General features: G+C 38.7%; 1 protein-coding gene across 4 annotated transcripts in view; it reads left to right on the top strand.

Annotated features, from left to right (window-relative positions):
* Positions 1–17,781, top strand: part of LOC119741819 (protein shank-like) — a 61,965-nt gene that overhangs the window by 14,161 nt on the left and 30,023 nt on the right. The window contains exons 1-3 of one of the 4 annotated variants that reach the window (XM_038217721.1): positions 1,641–2,285; positions 4,417–6,448; positions 15,539–15,697. In XM_038217721.1, the coding sequence (XP_038073649.1) occupies positions 5,948–6,448; positions 15,539–15,697 (660 nt within the window). In that variant the 5' untranslated portion in view covers positions 1,641–2,285; positions 4,417–5,947. Of the gene's footprint in view, positions 1–1,640; positions 2,286–4,416; positions 6,449–9,735; positions 10,865–14,129; positions 14,710–15,538; positions 15,698–17,781 lie in introns of those variants that run through there. The other 3 variants (XM_038217722.1, XM_038217723.1, XM_038217724.1) reach the window with 3 other exon arrangements.

Here is a 17,781-nt window from a genome sequence, read left to right as displayed (position 1 = left end):
AATATACTTTTAAACTAGTTCAGAATTTCCTGCAGAAGTCATGAAACAACTCATGCTTTGATGTAAGGAGAACCATGGACGCTGTTGTCATGGAATTCTCACAAAAATCATGAATAAATACTGATAAACGCCGAGTTCATACATGTACATGTACATGTACGTGTACACCGATTGTATGTTTATTGTTCCCTTTCAGTCATACACATAACCTGAAGCTTCTACATTTTCTCAAGTTTATTTTTTTCACCAAGTAAAACCACAGAAACCCAAGCTTGTACATATGTAACTGGTGCTTTCTATATTTTTGTGCACAGCATTGTCCCAAGTGTTTCGGCTTGTCAGTGCCTGTAACATGTCTTCATGTGAATAAGCCTGACAATGTTAGACCATTATAGAGTGCAGTGAATTAATTCAAGTGAGAATATCTACGCGAGCTGATTAGCGTAAAAAGTAACCCCACAGTTTCTCTTGAAAACGGAGACCGTTTGGCTTTAAAAACGGTGGAATTGTGTAAATGTAGCCAAGGATCAACTCTTATAAGATTGAATTTTTGCGTCGGGGTGATATAAATCAAAGGATCAACTCCCTGGTTTTTGGGCTTCCATCTGAGGGCAGGCTTGATAAAATTACGGTTGAAAAATGGGTCCTATTTGCCTGAGAAAGTGGAAGGATGCCACTTGTAAAGCGGCTACCGGTACATGCAGGCTTGGGAACTATCACTTTTCGGGAGGTGATTTTGTTTTGGTGTGAACATTTAAAAATGTAATCGGCTAGTCTACCCAAAATTGAAAAAAGAAATGAAAAGATGAAGTACAAGACAATAATTTAATTTTTGTTTGAGAAACCCCAGTGATGTCGGCTTGCATGTTATTTGGCCCTGAACATAGTTGATTTTACACTGTTTTCAATGGGGCTTGAATTGGTTCAGTGCACCCTATAGAGCAAGCTATCGGTAGCACCCACCTACATCTGTACATGTAACGAGTCAGTGCTTGTTAAGCACAATCCGGAAACAATTTGTGGTTTGAATGCAGCATTTCTGCATGACTTATAAAGTAAATGTGTCCTTGGTTAGGGTCTGCATTTGAATAGGGACATGTTTTTACATGAATGAACGTGTATAATAGGATGCTCCTGTGCCAGACTTTTCCTTGAATGTTTGTGATTTAGAGATAAAAATAGTTTATAGCGGTAGTTTACGTGTACATGTACATGACGCACAGGTAGCTCTTGTATTTTGTAATCTTACTTGGGTAAATTTGGCTGATGGTTTTCTTTACTCCCCCCTCCCCCCCAAAAAAATGTCAAATGAATTTGGTTTACAGTCATAATGGTTAACCACAGCATTTTAGATATGTACTTAAGTTTACGTGTGCATTGTGTTTTCAACCGAACTTCCTTTTTTCTTTGAAAGTCAACAAACGTATCTATAGGTCTGAAGGTTATAAAACTGCTATAGAACATGAGAACAACTAGTTTTTAATAGTTCTTTTAACTAATGCAACGATCCAAGTCTGTGTAGCTTCTGGCTAGCCATGCTCTGAGAGTTATAAAAGGCCCGGTATCCCTACCGCAAACAGCCCCAACAATTGGCAGGCACTGCCCCATTCTCATGCGTGATGACACAAGTGGTTGGGAGCGCTGCTTGCAGAGTGCATTGCTTTTATGGGGGCCCCCAATCAGTGAGGGCGGATTTATGACAAAAGAACCTACGCAGAGATCTCCAATGAAGCATAACTTAAGAGTGCGCTGGTGCACAGTATGAAAGAGTGTCACATGTAGGAAGTATGGTATACCACGCACATTCCTTGGACCTTTGAAAATCAGAATTTGAACCAACGAGTTGGGTTTGGATTACGTACAGTAGTGGACTGGTCAATAGTACTGGCCAGCGGTCATTCTTTGGACTTTATTCGCAAGTTTTTCAACTTTGTAGAACCTGATCCGATCACCATACATACACATTTGTACCATATGTTGGCCAGTGGTTTGATGATTTATGAGTGTTTGGTACAGTTGTTGCTTCACAAACCAATTCAAACAAGACAGTGTAAACTCAAGGACGTCTTGTTTTTACTTCTTGGTGACTTGGTGGTCTGCGGAGTAGTTTGTCATTGTTGGTGATGAACTGAAATACATCCATAACACCATTTATCCTGCTTCATTGAGTTGCCATTTGTCACTGCAATATCATCCTTCTTTTCGGAGTGATAACTGTGTCCATAAATCACAGAGAGTCACTTGGGAGCACCTACTGACAGACTCGTCAAGAGACCAGATAATAGGTAAGTTAAGATTTGATAATTATAAGATGAAATTTGTTGAGATGGAAAGATGGAAAGATTTGACTTCAAGGGAATACAACATTTGCAAACATCGAAAAACAAAACTACATGCACCAAATTATTATGAAATACCTTCGTTACTGGACTGTTACTGTTAGTGAGTGACAGTCTAAAGCATCCTGTAAAATCGTGGCACCTGTTGCGCTGTCATTTTCAAGAAAAGTGGTATTTTTGTATCAATTTCCAACGCTGGTCAGCAGACCAGCATTGATAAAAACTGGTTTTTTTTCCTTCAAAAACTGCCCCCAATTTACCGTATTTAGTTAGTCTGCATTTTGTTTTCGGTCAATTACACCTACCTGTTCGAACAGGTACAAGACAGCTAGACTGATTCTTTGACCATACAATTCCCCGACGTCTAAATGGTTCTGTTTCATGTTAAGTGGGGCCAGGGAACCAGACTTCAGGAACATGATTGTTTTTCTTGGTTTTTCTAGCATCCATATATACACAACATTTCAAACAAGTCAAGTGTAACAATATTTGCTATCAAATACTAACGCCCCAAATCCACCCATTTCTGAAAATTACAGAAAAAGCAAATGTTGTATGTTCCCTTTCAGTATCTTTGAATATTTAAGGGGTGTAGCAGTCCTTCTGATTTGAAAATCACAGACGTGTGGAAAAAGGTACACAAATTTTTTTCTAGGCGTGTGATGGTGTGGTCCAAGCGGGGAATGACCATTCTGGTATATTTTTTTAAAATAATGTTCATCTTGGTTTACAGTAAAGCCATTTTCTCTTCACTGATGTACTTTTTTTCACAAACTACATGTATGTATTTAATTAAGTACATATTATGGCATGATGAGGTGTGCGGTACACAGGGATTCAGGCGTGCGATTATTAGCACTTCTCAGGAAGCTTATAGTCATGTGATGGCGTCCCCAAGGATGCAATCGCATGCCTCAATTCAGAAGGACTAGTGCAGGCTAATAATGTAACATTGTAAAGTAAAATGTAAACTGGAAAAATACACGTTCATACCGGTATTAAACTTGCTAAATCCAGCACTACAACAACAGGATTTCTTTTGATTTCTGTTGATTTACAACATGTAAGCTATTTCTTAGAATACAATGTATGTACATGTACATGTACTGGGTAGTTGATTTCAATTTGAGCAAATTATAGCAAATATGAAGACAAAACATGAACGAATTTGATCTGACATTTACATGCTCAAACTTGTCCCTTCAATTTTTATGCAGCAGTTTTAGTGGAGTAGGCCTACATGTAAGTGATCAAGGGTAATGTGATTTCTATACTCTGTGTGTCTTTGCCAATTACGTGTAAATGTCCTACAATGTTGAACACCAAACTTTGCTCGGTTAGGTACCGGTACGGTACACCAACATGTACATTTAGATTGAATCTGCTGTCAGAAAAAGGAACAATTTTCTCTGGATGAAAACAGTGAACTCTGGCATTAAAACGAAAATCGAAAATCTTGGAAAGTGACCTTCAGTCAACTATTACGCATTTAGAGAAGGACAAAGGACATGTCACCAATGCAGGCACAATTTACAATGTACATTGTACATGTACCATGCATTCGTCAAACAATAAGGGAAGTTCCTCAGGAATGCCAACTATTTTGAAGCCCTTAAGGGTCCCCAAAAACTGTTTTGTCCAGTTTAGCCTTTCATACAAACTGTCCAAGCCACAAGCCATACACTAGGCATCCAAACAAAATAATCTGACAAAAGGCCGAATGGGTAGGGCTATTTGAATTTGAGCCCCTCAGGGATATGTACAAACCAAATGTCTAATCAACAGTCATTGAAATTCTGTTATTAGTCAAAATACAGTATCTTCTGTGAGAGATATGTGCTTTTCGCATTTATTTCTTTGTAAATATGTTATATTGGTGTTATGCTTACTGATAAGGGACACACAGAGTTTTTGAAAACAGTTTGAGTTGATTAATCTTGTAGTTGTACAAGTATGCAAGTTCTGCACTTATATTTGAATGTATGTCATTTTATATGTAATTTAAATCCAGTAATTACAATGATTTTGTTGTACCGTTATCCTCTGTCAATGATGTTTTGTGTTTTCTTTCCTTCAGGCTGTGATGTGATAAGGCAAGATCAAATCTCAAAAGAAGTTGGAGCACTTCATCTGATCAGCAGAAGCATGTGACTTCACAAGACTGCACTGAGAAATTATTTGTTAAAAAGCCAACAAAGTTGGTCTCAACGATGAAACACGCGAACAAGATTTCAGCAATCGAGTGGAAATAAAATCCACAGTGAGGAACCGTAACAAAATAAATCCACCAAAATAAACCCAAAAACCCCTCAAAAATGCACACTTGTTTTTTAGATTTCAAAGAAAACAAGGAAATGTTACAGAATACGTCCACTGACAGCTGTGGCAATTGATTGTATCAGCTCAGAGCATCGTCTGAGCCTGCGGCAAGTCGCCTTTGGCTAGGATCAATTAGACGAAGCCCATCACTTGGAACATCTCCAGGAAATATCAAGCTGAAGCAGCTGAGCTTTTCAACATTGTCATTCCTTTGGGGATATTCAGCGCTCAAAAACAAGGAAGTTTCATCAGTGTGTGCATGACTTCCAATATAATTTACAAGTGGTTGTGATCCTTGAATGATGTCAAATTTAACTTTATGCTATTGTACCAAGGACTTGTTAAATTTTGATAATTTTTTTCCGCAAATTGTCGTGAGACATTCCAGTAATTTTTACCCCACTTTTTGATTGAAGAAAAAAGTGTGCGTGTCTCTGAACAAAACTACTGACTAGTTGTCGGGAAAAAAGAACAAGAAACTTTGGGGTCAAAAGGTCTTGAACTTAAGTCTGAAGTTCAAGACAAATCCAAGACATCCCGTCTGTCTCTTGTGTGTTTCATGCTGATGACAAAAGGAACCAACGGAGCCAGCAAATTGAATCCCTGCTGAGAATCAGAAAACTTCTCCAAAAAGCTCCAGATTTATTCAAGATGGATAAAAGCCCCAGGAACCTGGCCATTAATCAGCATCAACGCAGGTTGTCAGCAGACATCCAGCATTGTTAGCTGAAAAAAAGGAAGAGTTTATTTTTAGACTCCAACCACAATTAAAGTCATCCCATCAGATTGGCCTTTGCGGTTCAGTTAATTCCCCCCAACAGTAAGGATTTGACTACTGATTGTGTTGCTGTGCCAGACTTTGTTGGTTTAGACACATCCATTCTAAACTCTGCAAGTGCCAGTCTTCAGAGCAGTGTGCAATCAGTTGAAGAAGGGGAACAAATGCTGCTGTAAAACTTCAACCAAGAATACCTTTAAAGAAATCAGAAGCTCAGCCGATTCCCTTGGAAGTTTTTTTTTTTCAAAATTGGAACAGACATTAGGGAGTAGCCTTCATTTTTGCATCCCTGATAAGATGAGAATCAGCCATTTGTTAAGGGGACCTCTTACTTCTTCAAGTCCTGCTTGACTCAGTTCCAATGAGGAAGGAATAAGTTTTTTTGTTGGTATTTATTTTGAAAGAGTGCTGAATTCTCATTTCTGGTCAGCAGTCATTCCTGTACAGTTCAATATTCGTCCCCAAGACCAGACAAAAATCATCTTCAACTGGTAGAAAACCGCCTAAGAAAATGGAAGGACAAAACAAGGAAAGCACTCCCTCATGTGCTGGCAGTGCTCCAACTCCCGAAAATTCAAAAACAAGTTCTACAACTTTGACAGGAAATTCAATCTCACCCCTTGAAAGCCAAGAAACAAGTTCAAAAACTGTAGCAAGAAATTCACCTTCTATCCTTGAAAGTTCAGAAACAAGTTCTACAACTCTGACGAAAAGTTTACCTTCAAACGCAGAGCCCAAACAGAGCAACACACGTGTAAAAGCGTCCCTTCAAAATTATTACAAGAACAAGCTGCGGTCGGCTGTTTTCTTCCGCAATCAACGCGATCCAAGCCACATTCAGCTGCTGGGATTGGTGAACGTTCTCAGTCACCGATTAGCTTACTTGGAGGACAAATTAAACTGTCGCGATGAAATGCCAACTATGGTTCTCTTTCCCGAGGAAATTGGAGTCTCTTCGACGGACGAGTTTGACTTACCCATTTATGCGGGTATACCGCACCTCAAGGAAAATGTAAGTGTTCCGAATTTCTTAATTTAAAAATAGACATTGCTGAGAGATGTGAATGCCAAAAGTGAAAATGATTTACTATTTTGTGGAATTTCGATATATTTTCAAAATTGAAACAAAAAGCAGGATGGGATGAATACAATCATCAATCTGAACATTTAATACAATATTTTGTATAAATTTTGTAATTTTGGGGGGGACCACGTTGTAATAGAAAATTTTGAACTTGAAGTAAATTGTACAATGTTCATGTACCCGGTACATGTACATATTTATTCCAAGTTTACATACATGATCCACTTCTAGAGGGGAAGAATAATTTTGGAAAATGTAAACATTCTGCCTAACCCCCCCCCCCCCAATTCACAAATATTCCTTTACAAAAATTGAATTGAGATTGCCTGTATTAGCTAGATTGTTGATTTTCATCTTTTGCCCCCACGTTTTTAAAAAATGTGGCCCTGCCTCCAGAAGAGGCAAATTCTTGAACAGTTGTTTGCTCATGATGTACATGTAGCAAATGGATGATCTGTTGAAATGCAAAGTCAAGAAGTAGAATCGAATAATCGATATATGTATTTTTTTCACGCTATGACACCCCCCCCCCAACTTTTTAAATCATGGCCTCGCCCTTCAGGCAAAAGAAAAGAAAAGAAGTTAAGTGTCCCCACCCGCTTCCTTTTTGGAGGCCGCTTCTTTTTTTTCCCCCGAAAAAATGATACACTTTCAACAGTGACATCATTTTGGCATATTTGTCTGTCCTGATCCTGAGTCCAGTGGCGGCCATTTGGAAAAAAAAAATGGCGGCCATTTTTAAAAATAGCCAGGTCGGGCGGCCATTTTGGAGGGGGAACAAAAAGCCTGCTTCCTTTTTTTTTCAAAAAGGCAGGATGCTAAACACGTTTTTTTTTATGTGGCCTGATTGGGGGGGGGGGGGGGGGGAAATGGCATTAAGTGGTTGCACTTGTTCAGGATAGGCAAAAAGTGCATATAGGCCCCCACAAAACCCACTGACTACATGGGCCATCCGCATACCACAGAGCTTTGTCTGGGTTTCCTCCTAGGTGTATGTTTGAACTTTGTGCCAACTATATGATAAATAACACTGTTAATTCTCCCTTGTGTGTAGTTGCTGACAGTTTTTATGTACAGTCATTCATTATTAGCCTCACCTTCCATTGCCCCTGGAGAACCACTTAATGACCCCATCAACTGCCTTCCATGAAACCTTTAATAGTTTGGAGCACCTTTGAAAAAAAGTTTCAAACAACCCAGAATTTTTACAATACCTGTAATTTCTTCAGACTCATAAATCAGTCTGACTTTTGACAGTGTTGGCTTGTCTAGGTTCAATACTTGATGAATAGCAAATTGACTGGTGACTTTGGATAATGTTCATGTATTGGTAAAGTTTCAGTGAATCTGGTCACTTGCTATTCTCTACACAGGCTAAACACGAAAACTCCTCAATGAAATTGGAAAGGTTGCAACAAAATTGTGTGTAAGCATGTGTGTACACTTTCCATCTATCATCGTGGCCAAGAATATAAACTTCGGTAACAAACGCCCCTATCCACAGTCCAGCTAAACAGACCCGCGGTGCATTCTGCTGAGAAAAAGTTGCGTGCACTCTGCTGTTATAAGTGGTCACACAGCGCCCTCTACCTTTTATGCTCAGAGTCCATTAGAATTAACAGCTGGTTATCTTGAGACCTTGTAAAACACATTGCGTGCAGAACCTGTTAAGTGATATCTATGGTGATATTATTGGCAGGAAGAAGGAAATTACTAAAACATTTGTCTGACAAGTTTTTATCTCAGGCCAAACAAAAATATTATGTGTTTACGGTAACCAGACCTACCTAGAATTTTTGTGGCCAAATTGTCGACCTCAAACTTTTTATTGTCATTTTCCAAAAAAAATAGTACACATACATATATACATGGTTAATGAGTTTCAAACAATGCAAAAGAACATGCAAATGCATGAACTGGGATGGGAAAAAAAACACCACAAAATAATTTTGTTTTAATAAGATTTTTTTTTTTCAGGCTGTTACTGTAAACACACTATTTAGTTTGTTTGGCCTCAAGTACAGGATGTGATGATATGAAAACAATGTTGCATAAAATAAAAGAACCCAAAGGGTAATTTTTGAAATAATACAGATCTTGCTTTGGATACAGTAGGGACTATTTCCTTAGTAACAGACCTCTGAGTAGCAATGGTCATGGCCAACAACAATTGATTCATATCAGTAACCGATGGTGATTGAATCAGTTTTCTCACATAGGATTTAATCTTAACAGTATATCACAGATTGTTTCGAAATAAGATTAAGAAAGAGAAAAATAGACAGGTGTATATAAGGAATTCGTTATGGATAAGCAGTATGATTTCTTGTATGTTTTCTGAATTTTTATGGCAGGCAGGCCATGTCAAGGAAAGTCAGACTTTTGCTGAGTAAGTGAGATTACTTCTAAGGCTGAGCTCAAGATCAAGAGGTCTTCGAGTTTATTTATTATTATTTGCATAAAACAAGTCAGACACCAGCTGTGCTGATGTGCAGTTTACCATTGGGCAATGATCCACGGACCAAACCACAAGACTTTCCTCACATGACCTTTGGCACTGGTTGGGTGACCTTGCTTGCTGTTACCATGGTAATGTGATACCTCTGCGGGAGAGCAAGAGGGTGGATACCGGGCACCCACACAAGCTGGTATAGTCAGTGTGTGGTTACCTGTTGTGTGGAGTGTGAGAAAAAGTGCCACCCTTCATTACTTGGATCTTGCTGTTATTCTCTGCTGCGTCTATCAATTTAAATCTCAGTAAGTGGTGCATCTTCCCTGTGTCGCCATGCTGATCATTAGACTATCTTGACAAGTGCAAGGTCATTACATGTATAACTTGCCCCAAGGTACCGAGATTGATTTCCCAGCGCAACGCGCCTGATGAGCTGTATCTTATCTGCATGGACCGGGAAGGCATATTATTGTCAACACTTCTCTGAAACTTTCAACCCTGTTGTACTTGTTACTTGGAATCATCTGGAAAACTGATATTTGTCTGTTGGTATTAGGTAACTGCGGAGCTGACTGTGCAATGCCTTGATACGCTGTGGGGAATCACTGCCCATTTATAGGTCATGGACAGCGGTGATCAGCAGTGATCAGCAGGAATGGGTTGGTAGTGGTGGTACTGGTATGTGGAGGTTGAATTCGTCTGGAGGTTTTCTCATAACCATACAGCATGTACTGGTAGTAGTGCAGTGGGACATCTCAGATTGGTCCTGTGATGTAGACACAGTTTATGATAACTGTGGCTGGATATGCTTGGTAGCAGTCTGGAGTCGATTGGAACTGGTAGACGTCAGGACATAAAGTTCATGAGGAATATGGAGCACTGAAGCCGAGCATAGATTATTGAATAGTTTTGAGCAGGATTGGTCATGTACACATACAATGAACATGTACCCTTATCTTTGTATTGTCTTCAGTCACTGAACTGTAATTACCATCAAGGGTAGTAGTTGGAGTGGCGCTACAATATTCATACTGATTGCTTTGCAAGGGAAGATTCATTCTGTGAATATTTTTCTAGCAGTTGTTCGAGAAGTTCGAGGCAGTATTTATCATCATTGAGATACTGATGTGCCTGTCTCTCCACCATACATAGACGGAGATAATCAAACTCAACTTTTTCTTTGTTTTTGTATTGAACCTGCTGACATCCATCCGAGGAATCTGCAGCATTTGCCTGGACTCAAAATAGCTCCGGCATGCAACTCAAGGAATGAGCATTGGGATTGGTGCACGGCTTGCGTAATTTGTAAAGCTGCGGGAAGCATTTGGCCGAGACATTCAGTTGCTAGGCCAGACTTGGAAAGAGAAGGTTCATAAGACTGGAGGCTGTGATTCTTGAGTCTACACCTGCCTTTTGCAAAAAATTGAAATCCGTCTTCAACCCTGCAAACATCAAATTTCTTCATCTACTCACTGAATTTGTCTGGCAAGGCCATAAAATTGTTGCTTTTTAAATTGTGGAATCATTCAGCTGATTAATTTTTATTCATCCGTCCTGCAAGTAATACTGAACGTTCGCATGTACCAGTACATCTGAAACTCTCGCATGGTAATCATATTGAATTAGCATATTGTTTTTTTTTGGAAAACCTAAAGCAACAAGCTGACTAGTTTTTTGGAAAACATCTGCAACTGTCAAAGGAGCTAAACATTGACACCAAACTTGAAGTGACCAGGAATGCCTGCCTGAGACTCGTTCAAGCTAAAGCTGTCAAAATCCATTCTTGCTAAAACCGGACGGCTTTTCAAGTTGGCGCCGTAATCATAATGACGACTCATCCGTGGAGTTACACAAAGGACATGACCGAGAGAGAGCTTTACAAAGTGGTTCTGGTAGGTCAAAATTTCCCCCATTTTTTTTGGTGTTTCCTCCGCTTGTTGTCCTTCATTTTGTGATTTTGTGAGGAGTTTCAAATTTTTTTTGCATGGTTTGAGGTTATTGCTACAATTGTAGGTAGTTGTTGGCGTAACAACCATTGTGTCTGAAAGAATGTAAGCCGGCACAGTGGGTAAGAATCGCCATTTGAATTTAGGGCCCTTGGGCACTGGGATCCTGCCTACTGACCTGCTTTCAAAGGGGTCGAGCTAGTGGAATGCTTTATACAAGTTTTGGTTTAAGAACTGTTTTCACTGCTTTTGTCCGGCAGCCATTTTCTAGCCTCACTCATGTAAACCCTTGTTGGTGTACAGTACATGTACACTTGAACATGAAAACTTGGCATTGACTGGTTTATTTCTACTGGTAGTGGTACGATAGAAAGCACTACATGTACATTTATATTGTACACTTAGATGAAATGTACATGTATACGTACATGTATTAAACAGCCTTGAAATTATTTGACCATGGACTAGGGGAGCCATTAAACTTGATGGCATGCAAATTAGGTCTGTATATATCAAGGCTATATGAACACGCTGCACTGCAGTCCTGTTGAATTTGCATGTACAAATTTTCACAAGGAAGATATGTACCGTATTTGTGTACATATGTTTACAAATATAATTTTAGTGCAGGCTACTTACGGTACAAATGTATCACTTGTAAAATGTCATACAGTTTACATGTAATGGGCAATTATAACGCTGGTCAGGTCGGCCAACCAGCATTGGAAAAAAATGGCTTTTTTTTCTTCAAATATTGCCCCCAATAATTTAGTCAGTCCGCATTTTGTTTGCAATCGATTACACACGGTAACACACCTATGAGTGGGTACAAGCCAGCTAGACCGGGTCCCTGACCTTACAATTTCCCGAAGTTTATAAATTTTTTAGGTGGGGTCAGGGAACCAGACTACAGGAACATGATTGTTTTTCTTGGTTTTTCCAGCATCTACGAATACAAAACTTCAAACAATTCAGTGTAACGATATTTGCTATAAAATACTAACCCAACCCCATATTCATCCATTTCAGAAAATTACAGTGCAAGCAAATGTTGAAAAAGTGGTATATATAATCCCTTTAAAGGGCCCATGTAAAGAATTTTTTTAAGGCAATCCTTGAAAATGCACCTTTGTATCCAATTTAGCCTTACTTTCAATTTTTGTTTTGCCATTTTCAAAGGTATTTTGGTGCCTTCTCTGTTTTTGTGCTAATGAAAATGTCCATGTTCTATGATGTCATTCTGGGCAGAAACCTCAATGTTACAGCTATTTTAGCACCAAAAGTTGCTAGAATTTTGGATGTTTACCGGTAACTGTCGTAACTTTTCTTTTCTTTGGTGATTTATTTTTGTGTCAGTACATAGCAGTAAGCCAGTGAGCAAAACTTTTCTCACAAATGTTTTCAGTGAGCAAATTTTGGGTTCACAGTTTGAACAGAAAACCCCCTGCTGAACCAGTGTCGTCCTGAAATCACACCACAGCAACAGCGCCCTCTGTTGTCCGGAAAAGCATGGACAACTTTTAAACGTTTAAACTTAAAGAAGTGCACTTTTCAATAAAATGAACCAAAAAAGGGGTGTCAAATAGTTTTTAGACATTGAAGAGGAGTAGAAAGTTGCACAAAATGTGTTCCTAGTATCCTACATGTAAGAACAATTCATTGCACGGACCCTTTCAACCATGTTTCTGGGAAGTTTGGCTACGACCAGCATTAACATGTCTGTCTATGAGAAGTACCGGTAGCTGCTGCTGATTCCATGTGTGTATGTGTGTTATTGCAAACCATCTTTAGGCAGTAAAGTCATTGGACGTGGCGTCACTGCTCAACTGTACATGTACTGGTACATTGTACTTGAACTTTTAAAACAAAGATCAAGTAGCTGTTTATTGGAATAATTCATTTTTTACAGGTAGGCCTGTATGAAGGACTGTTTACTTTTTGTTTATCAAGGAATTTGTGTACTGGAAGTAACCCACACTGGAATTAAATTGACTGAAAAAAGTTTTGTAAACTTCGACATCCTAAACTGCAGTAGGTTTGTTGACATACCGGTTTCACAATTTGTCATCATATTTTGGTCTTTCCATCATTTTTTTTCTAGATTGTGTATAAACCAAAGTAAAAATATAAATGATGTGTTTGTTTAATGTCTGGTTGAATTCCAATTCGTTTAGATCACTTTACCACATTTCACCATAGATGACACACATTTGCTATACAATTTGTATTTTTCTACGTGATGCAGCCCCAACTTAGTAAAACCACATACATAAAAGTAGAGCATGACTCACACACCAGAACAGTTGGTGTCTGTGTTCAAACCACTGTTAAGTTTTATTCGGCTTGCTTTGTGATCGGAATAGATCGTTGAACTTTCAGACCACTCACATGGGGAAGTTTTCAATAATAATCTGGACTGAGTCATTGGGACTTTGGAGTGACCCGTCAATGTTTGATCCCACAAAACTCACATGTATGTAAACAACTGGTTTGTGGTTACTATTATGTTTGATCAATTTTTTCACGTCGGGGCAATGTACATTTAATTTCGGGTTTTACCCTTCACCAAGGTATTTTCATCAATACTTTATACTCATTGTTGTCTTAGGGATCTACGCCCAAATGATACACAATGCATTATTTTTACCTGATTTTTTTGCATCTAAAGAATGGTGATGATGAATAATGTGTACTAAAGCAAAATCATGTCTCTAACCTCAAGAGTATAAATTGTAGCCCATTTATATCTGAAATTACGTTATTTCACATTATGTTTATGCAAAAATTTACCTATAAACCAGTCCTGCAGGTCGGTAACAAGGCTAATCAAGTGCAAACTTCCATGTTTGTATTTAAACTCCCTTGGAGGATTATATTTGTTTGAATGGGTGTTCCCTCGATGCGCGGTTAAAGTCCACTGTTCCATTCAATGAACTGTCGTTAATATTCATCAAACTGCTGTTGGCATAGTATTGCCTGCCTGTTTCATAAAAGAATGTCATACATATTCAGTCCTCACGTTGAATATTCATGATTTGAGTCTAATGAATATTCATCGCTTTGGCGTGGCACCCTTCTGTGTTTGACTAATGAAGTGAGTCATTGGGAATCTATGTGGGATGCCCCACTGCAACATGTGTTGATGCTGGTACTACTGCCATTGCTTTGTGCACATGCTGCGGTCAGCCACTGGTTTATTGTTGTAATGCTCCTTTATAATATCCATTCCTTGTCTCATGGAAAGAGGTTGCCAGTGTGTGTGCGCCAGACTGCTGTGGTACAGGCACTTGATAGATTCACATATTGGACCGGTGTACATTGTACACAGCTTTATTTTTGACAAGTTGAACATAATTTGCAGTCTGCTAAAATCATCAACTCACCATTAGAACTAGGTGCATGACATAAATTTGCTGCCATGGCAGCGTAAACGTGATTGAACTCACAATTACAAATGTACTGTACTTCTCAGAAAATTACCTTTACAAATGCATCAATGGCTCCCAATTCTCTGAGGATCGTAGCTGATTTGTAATTTGTGGGTGGAGACTAATTGCAGTATTTTGCATGCGCATGTACATGTACGTACGCTGGATGTGCGAGTGTGTAGGCCGAAACTGTATCGAAAACCTTGAAGACTACATGTGAATTATTAACCTCGACCGTGGGATAAATTAAATTAATGGTTTTATCCACGTAGTGATCCTTGTCTTGCTGCATGTACAGCTATACTTCGTTTAATTATCAAGATGCTCGCATGGGATTCTATTGATGTTGTTTTCAAGGTTCCGGTAAGTAAGCATTTTAAGGTGGAAATTCTGTGAAATGTGAATTCATTCGCTGAATGAAAGTGCTCGTATCGAACATTCACCGTGTCCGTTGATTTTTTTACTGAAGAAGTGATTGCAAGTGTAAAGTGGGACCGAAATGGAATTATCCTGGTGTCTAGTACAGGGTGGCTGCGTTTTACATTCTATTTTTCATGTAGTGCTTAACTCTTTATTTTTAGGCGAGTGAAACATCATGTGTGACCTTCACATTGACCTCCGTATCTAATCAAAAGTTTCCTTTTCTCGGACCCAGGGGCCATTTTTAAAGAGCTGCTGAACACCGACATTTTTGGGGAGAATGCATAATCCTGACACCATTTTTTCTACCGTATAGGGCGGCACGGCATTACGTAAGCCCATGAAGACATCTTTCCATCGGCCGATGAAGCTTGAAGACATCTTTCCATCAGCACGCGTGTTTTCATCGATTGCTATGTGTTTGTACATTCAGCACTCAAGAACCAAAATGGGTCTTGGAACAAGTTAACATTTCAGAAGTTTCTGGATGTCCGCACCAACCAAACATGTCTCGCCTCAATGATAGTCGGTCGTTGCACGTCCGAAACTACTCAGATTTTGTCACGATGCCCCATAGACTTTGTACACAACTATCAAAGTGCTGTCAGGGTACAGAAAATTGCAAAGCTCAAATTTTACCTTCAGCAAAAAACGTGCTACCACTACCAAACCTTTTTTTACTGCACATTTGCTCGGCAGTATTTCTGCTCTATAAAATTGGGCCTTGGTCATGAAATCTTATTATTTTCTGTATTTTATTTCTTTCTTGCAGGTCAGGGCAGCACAGACAACTGCCCAGTCTGTCAACATGGATCTTCCATTTTCCAACGGCAGTGTCGGGTCGGCCGAATCTCTCCACTCCGGCGGGTCGACAGACTCTGGCGGAGATTTCTTCCACATCCGCGTCAGGATACCAGAAATAGAAATGCAGGTACGTCAACTATGTGATGTGTAATTAACGGCTAGCTTTTGTGTTTATATGTTTAGATTTGGGAAAAGTGAAATATTTCCTAATTAATTTGTAGTTGCGTGTTTGAATGTTTAGTGCATTGCTAATGATCCATGTTGTCGTGTTGTAATTCGCTGTTGGGAAGTTGTGTTATGTTTAGTTTTTAGGCCAGGGAATTTTTTTAAAATGTTGTAGGAGTTGTGTTGGCATGTTGTAAGTCTGAGTATTTTTGGATTTGTTTTTGTCTGAGTTACATGCGTACGTGTATGGTACATTTATATTATGTTTATTTATAAGTTGAATGTTTAATCCAGAATCAGTCAGACATTTTCTATTACGTCAAATGTGCCAGCTCACATGTAATATAGTGCATGGTTACATACTATGTGAGGCATTTTGCAATTTTACCTTAATTAAAAGTAAATGATCCAAAAGAATTCATTCCGGCACCTAATTAAGATTTAGTGGCAAGATATGTGTACATGTCCTTACACATGTAGCTATTGAAGAGGTATGTATCCTCTTCAACATGTTGAAGAGGATACATGTACATTTACATGAAGAGGATACATGTACATGTACATGTACAATGTACATGCATACATGTGACCTGTTCTGTCAAAATCAGACTTTTCTGGGCATAAGGTCAAAAATGAGATTTTTGCATATTGTTAAAATATGTACGTTTTCCTTTAAAAAGGTGGTTAAATTTTTGAAACCAGTTATTCCTGGGCAAAGTTATGCTATTTTGAATTTCATCGTGTCGAAAAGTACAAAACGTGGAAAATGGCTATCAAATCATCAAAAATACTATATTTAGAGTTCAAATTACGGTTTCAAACTTTTATAGTATATTTTAGACATGTTCAGGATTACAAATATGCAAAAATTAGAATATCGGAAAAAAATCACCCCCACAGCATTTTTTGGCCCTTTCTCAATATCAACCTCTGCCCAGAAGCGTCTGCTTTTGACAGAACAGGTCACACATGGTAGATGTACGCGAAAGAAAAGACTTAAGCTTTAATTGTCAAGAAATCTCCTGTATCATACACGTGTGCATACATGTACTGATGTACAATGGACATACAAATATGCAATATGTTCCACCAGACATCTGCAGTCACATGCAAAATATTACTGCAAGCGATCCATTCAATCTTCCCTAATTGGAGAGGAGATGTGTAATCTTTTAGCATGAGGCACATTGATCAGGATTTTGTCTGACTTTGTCAGTTTTTTGTAGTGGATTTCTACCCTCACATTGTAGAGCTGTGAGTCATAGTTTTGTCCAGGGTTTCAGATGAGTGTATGAGTGCAGTTTGGATGGGTGGGGTTGCAACTGTGCATCAGTGATAATTACTTATTAACATGTGCATACACATGTGTGTATGAAGATATACATGTAAATGCACTTTTTGGTCAATGATTTGATGAAATACAGTCGAGTCTCGTTAATACAAACTTGTTCGAACCTAGCCAAATTGTTTGTTATATCAGAATTTTGTATTAAGAGGAACATCAGTCCCATTTATTGTGCACATAAATGCACAGTCGGGACTAAGGTTTTATGTTTGTTATAACCAGAATTTTGTATTAACAGAGTTTGTACTAACGAGTTACGACTGTACATGTACAACAAACATGTAGGTTGGAGTACTTTGTTTGAACATTTTCTACATTGTATAACATTTCCAAAATGAAAGGTGTCATACAAACTCCAAGCCCCTACAACAATACATTTGTTTTGTCAAAGCGTCTGCATTATAAGTCTGGTTCATGTTGATTATTCATCATTTTGAATCTTTGCTGAAATTCTTGTGGGATGACAATTTTATTTTCACCATGAATCATTAACCTTTCCACAGACAGATGCTGTGTAGACTAGAATTAATAGTATTGACACCCACTTCGTCATCTATATGATGTTAAGCAAATCACAGTGTAATACTGTACACGTAGTTGATGATTTCATCTGTTAAAATGAATACTTTCTTCAGGGGCATTGACACCCTCATCGCCATCTGCATAAAAATATTAAGCTGATCATGGTGTACTTTACATGT

This window comes from Patiria miniata, unplaced genomic scaffold (assembly GCF_015706575.1).
Source record: "Patiria miniata isolate m_02_andy unplaced genomic scaffold, ASM1570657v1 HiC_scaffold_5, whole genome shotgun sequence".
In the NCBI taxonomy this organism is placed as follows: domain Eukaryota; kingdom Metazoa; phylum Echinodermata; class Asteroidea; order Valvatida; family Asterinidae; genus Patiria; species Patiria miniata.
This window is presented reverse-complemented; position numbering and strand designations above follow the sequence as displayed.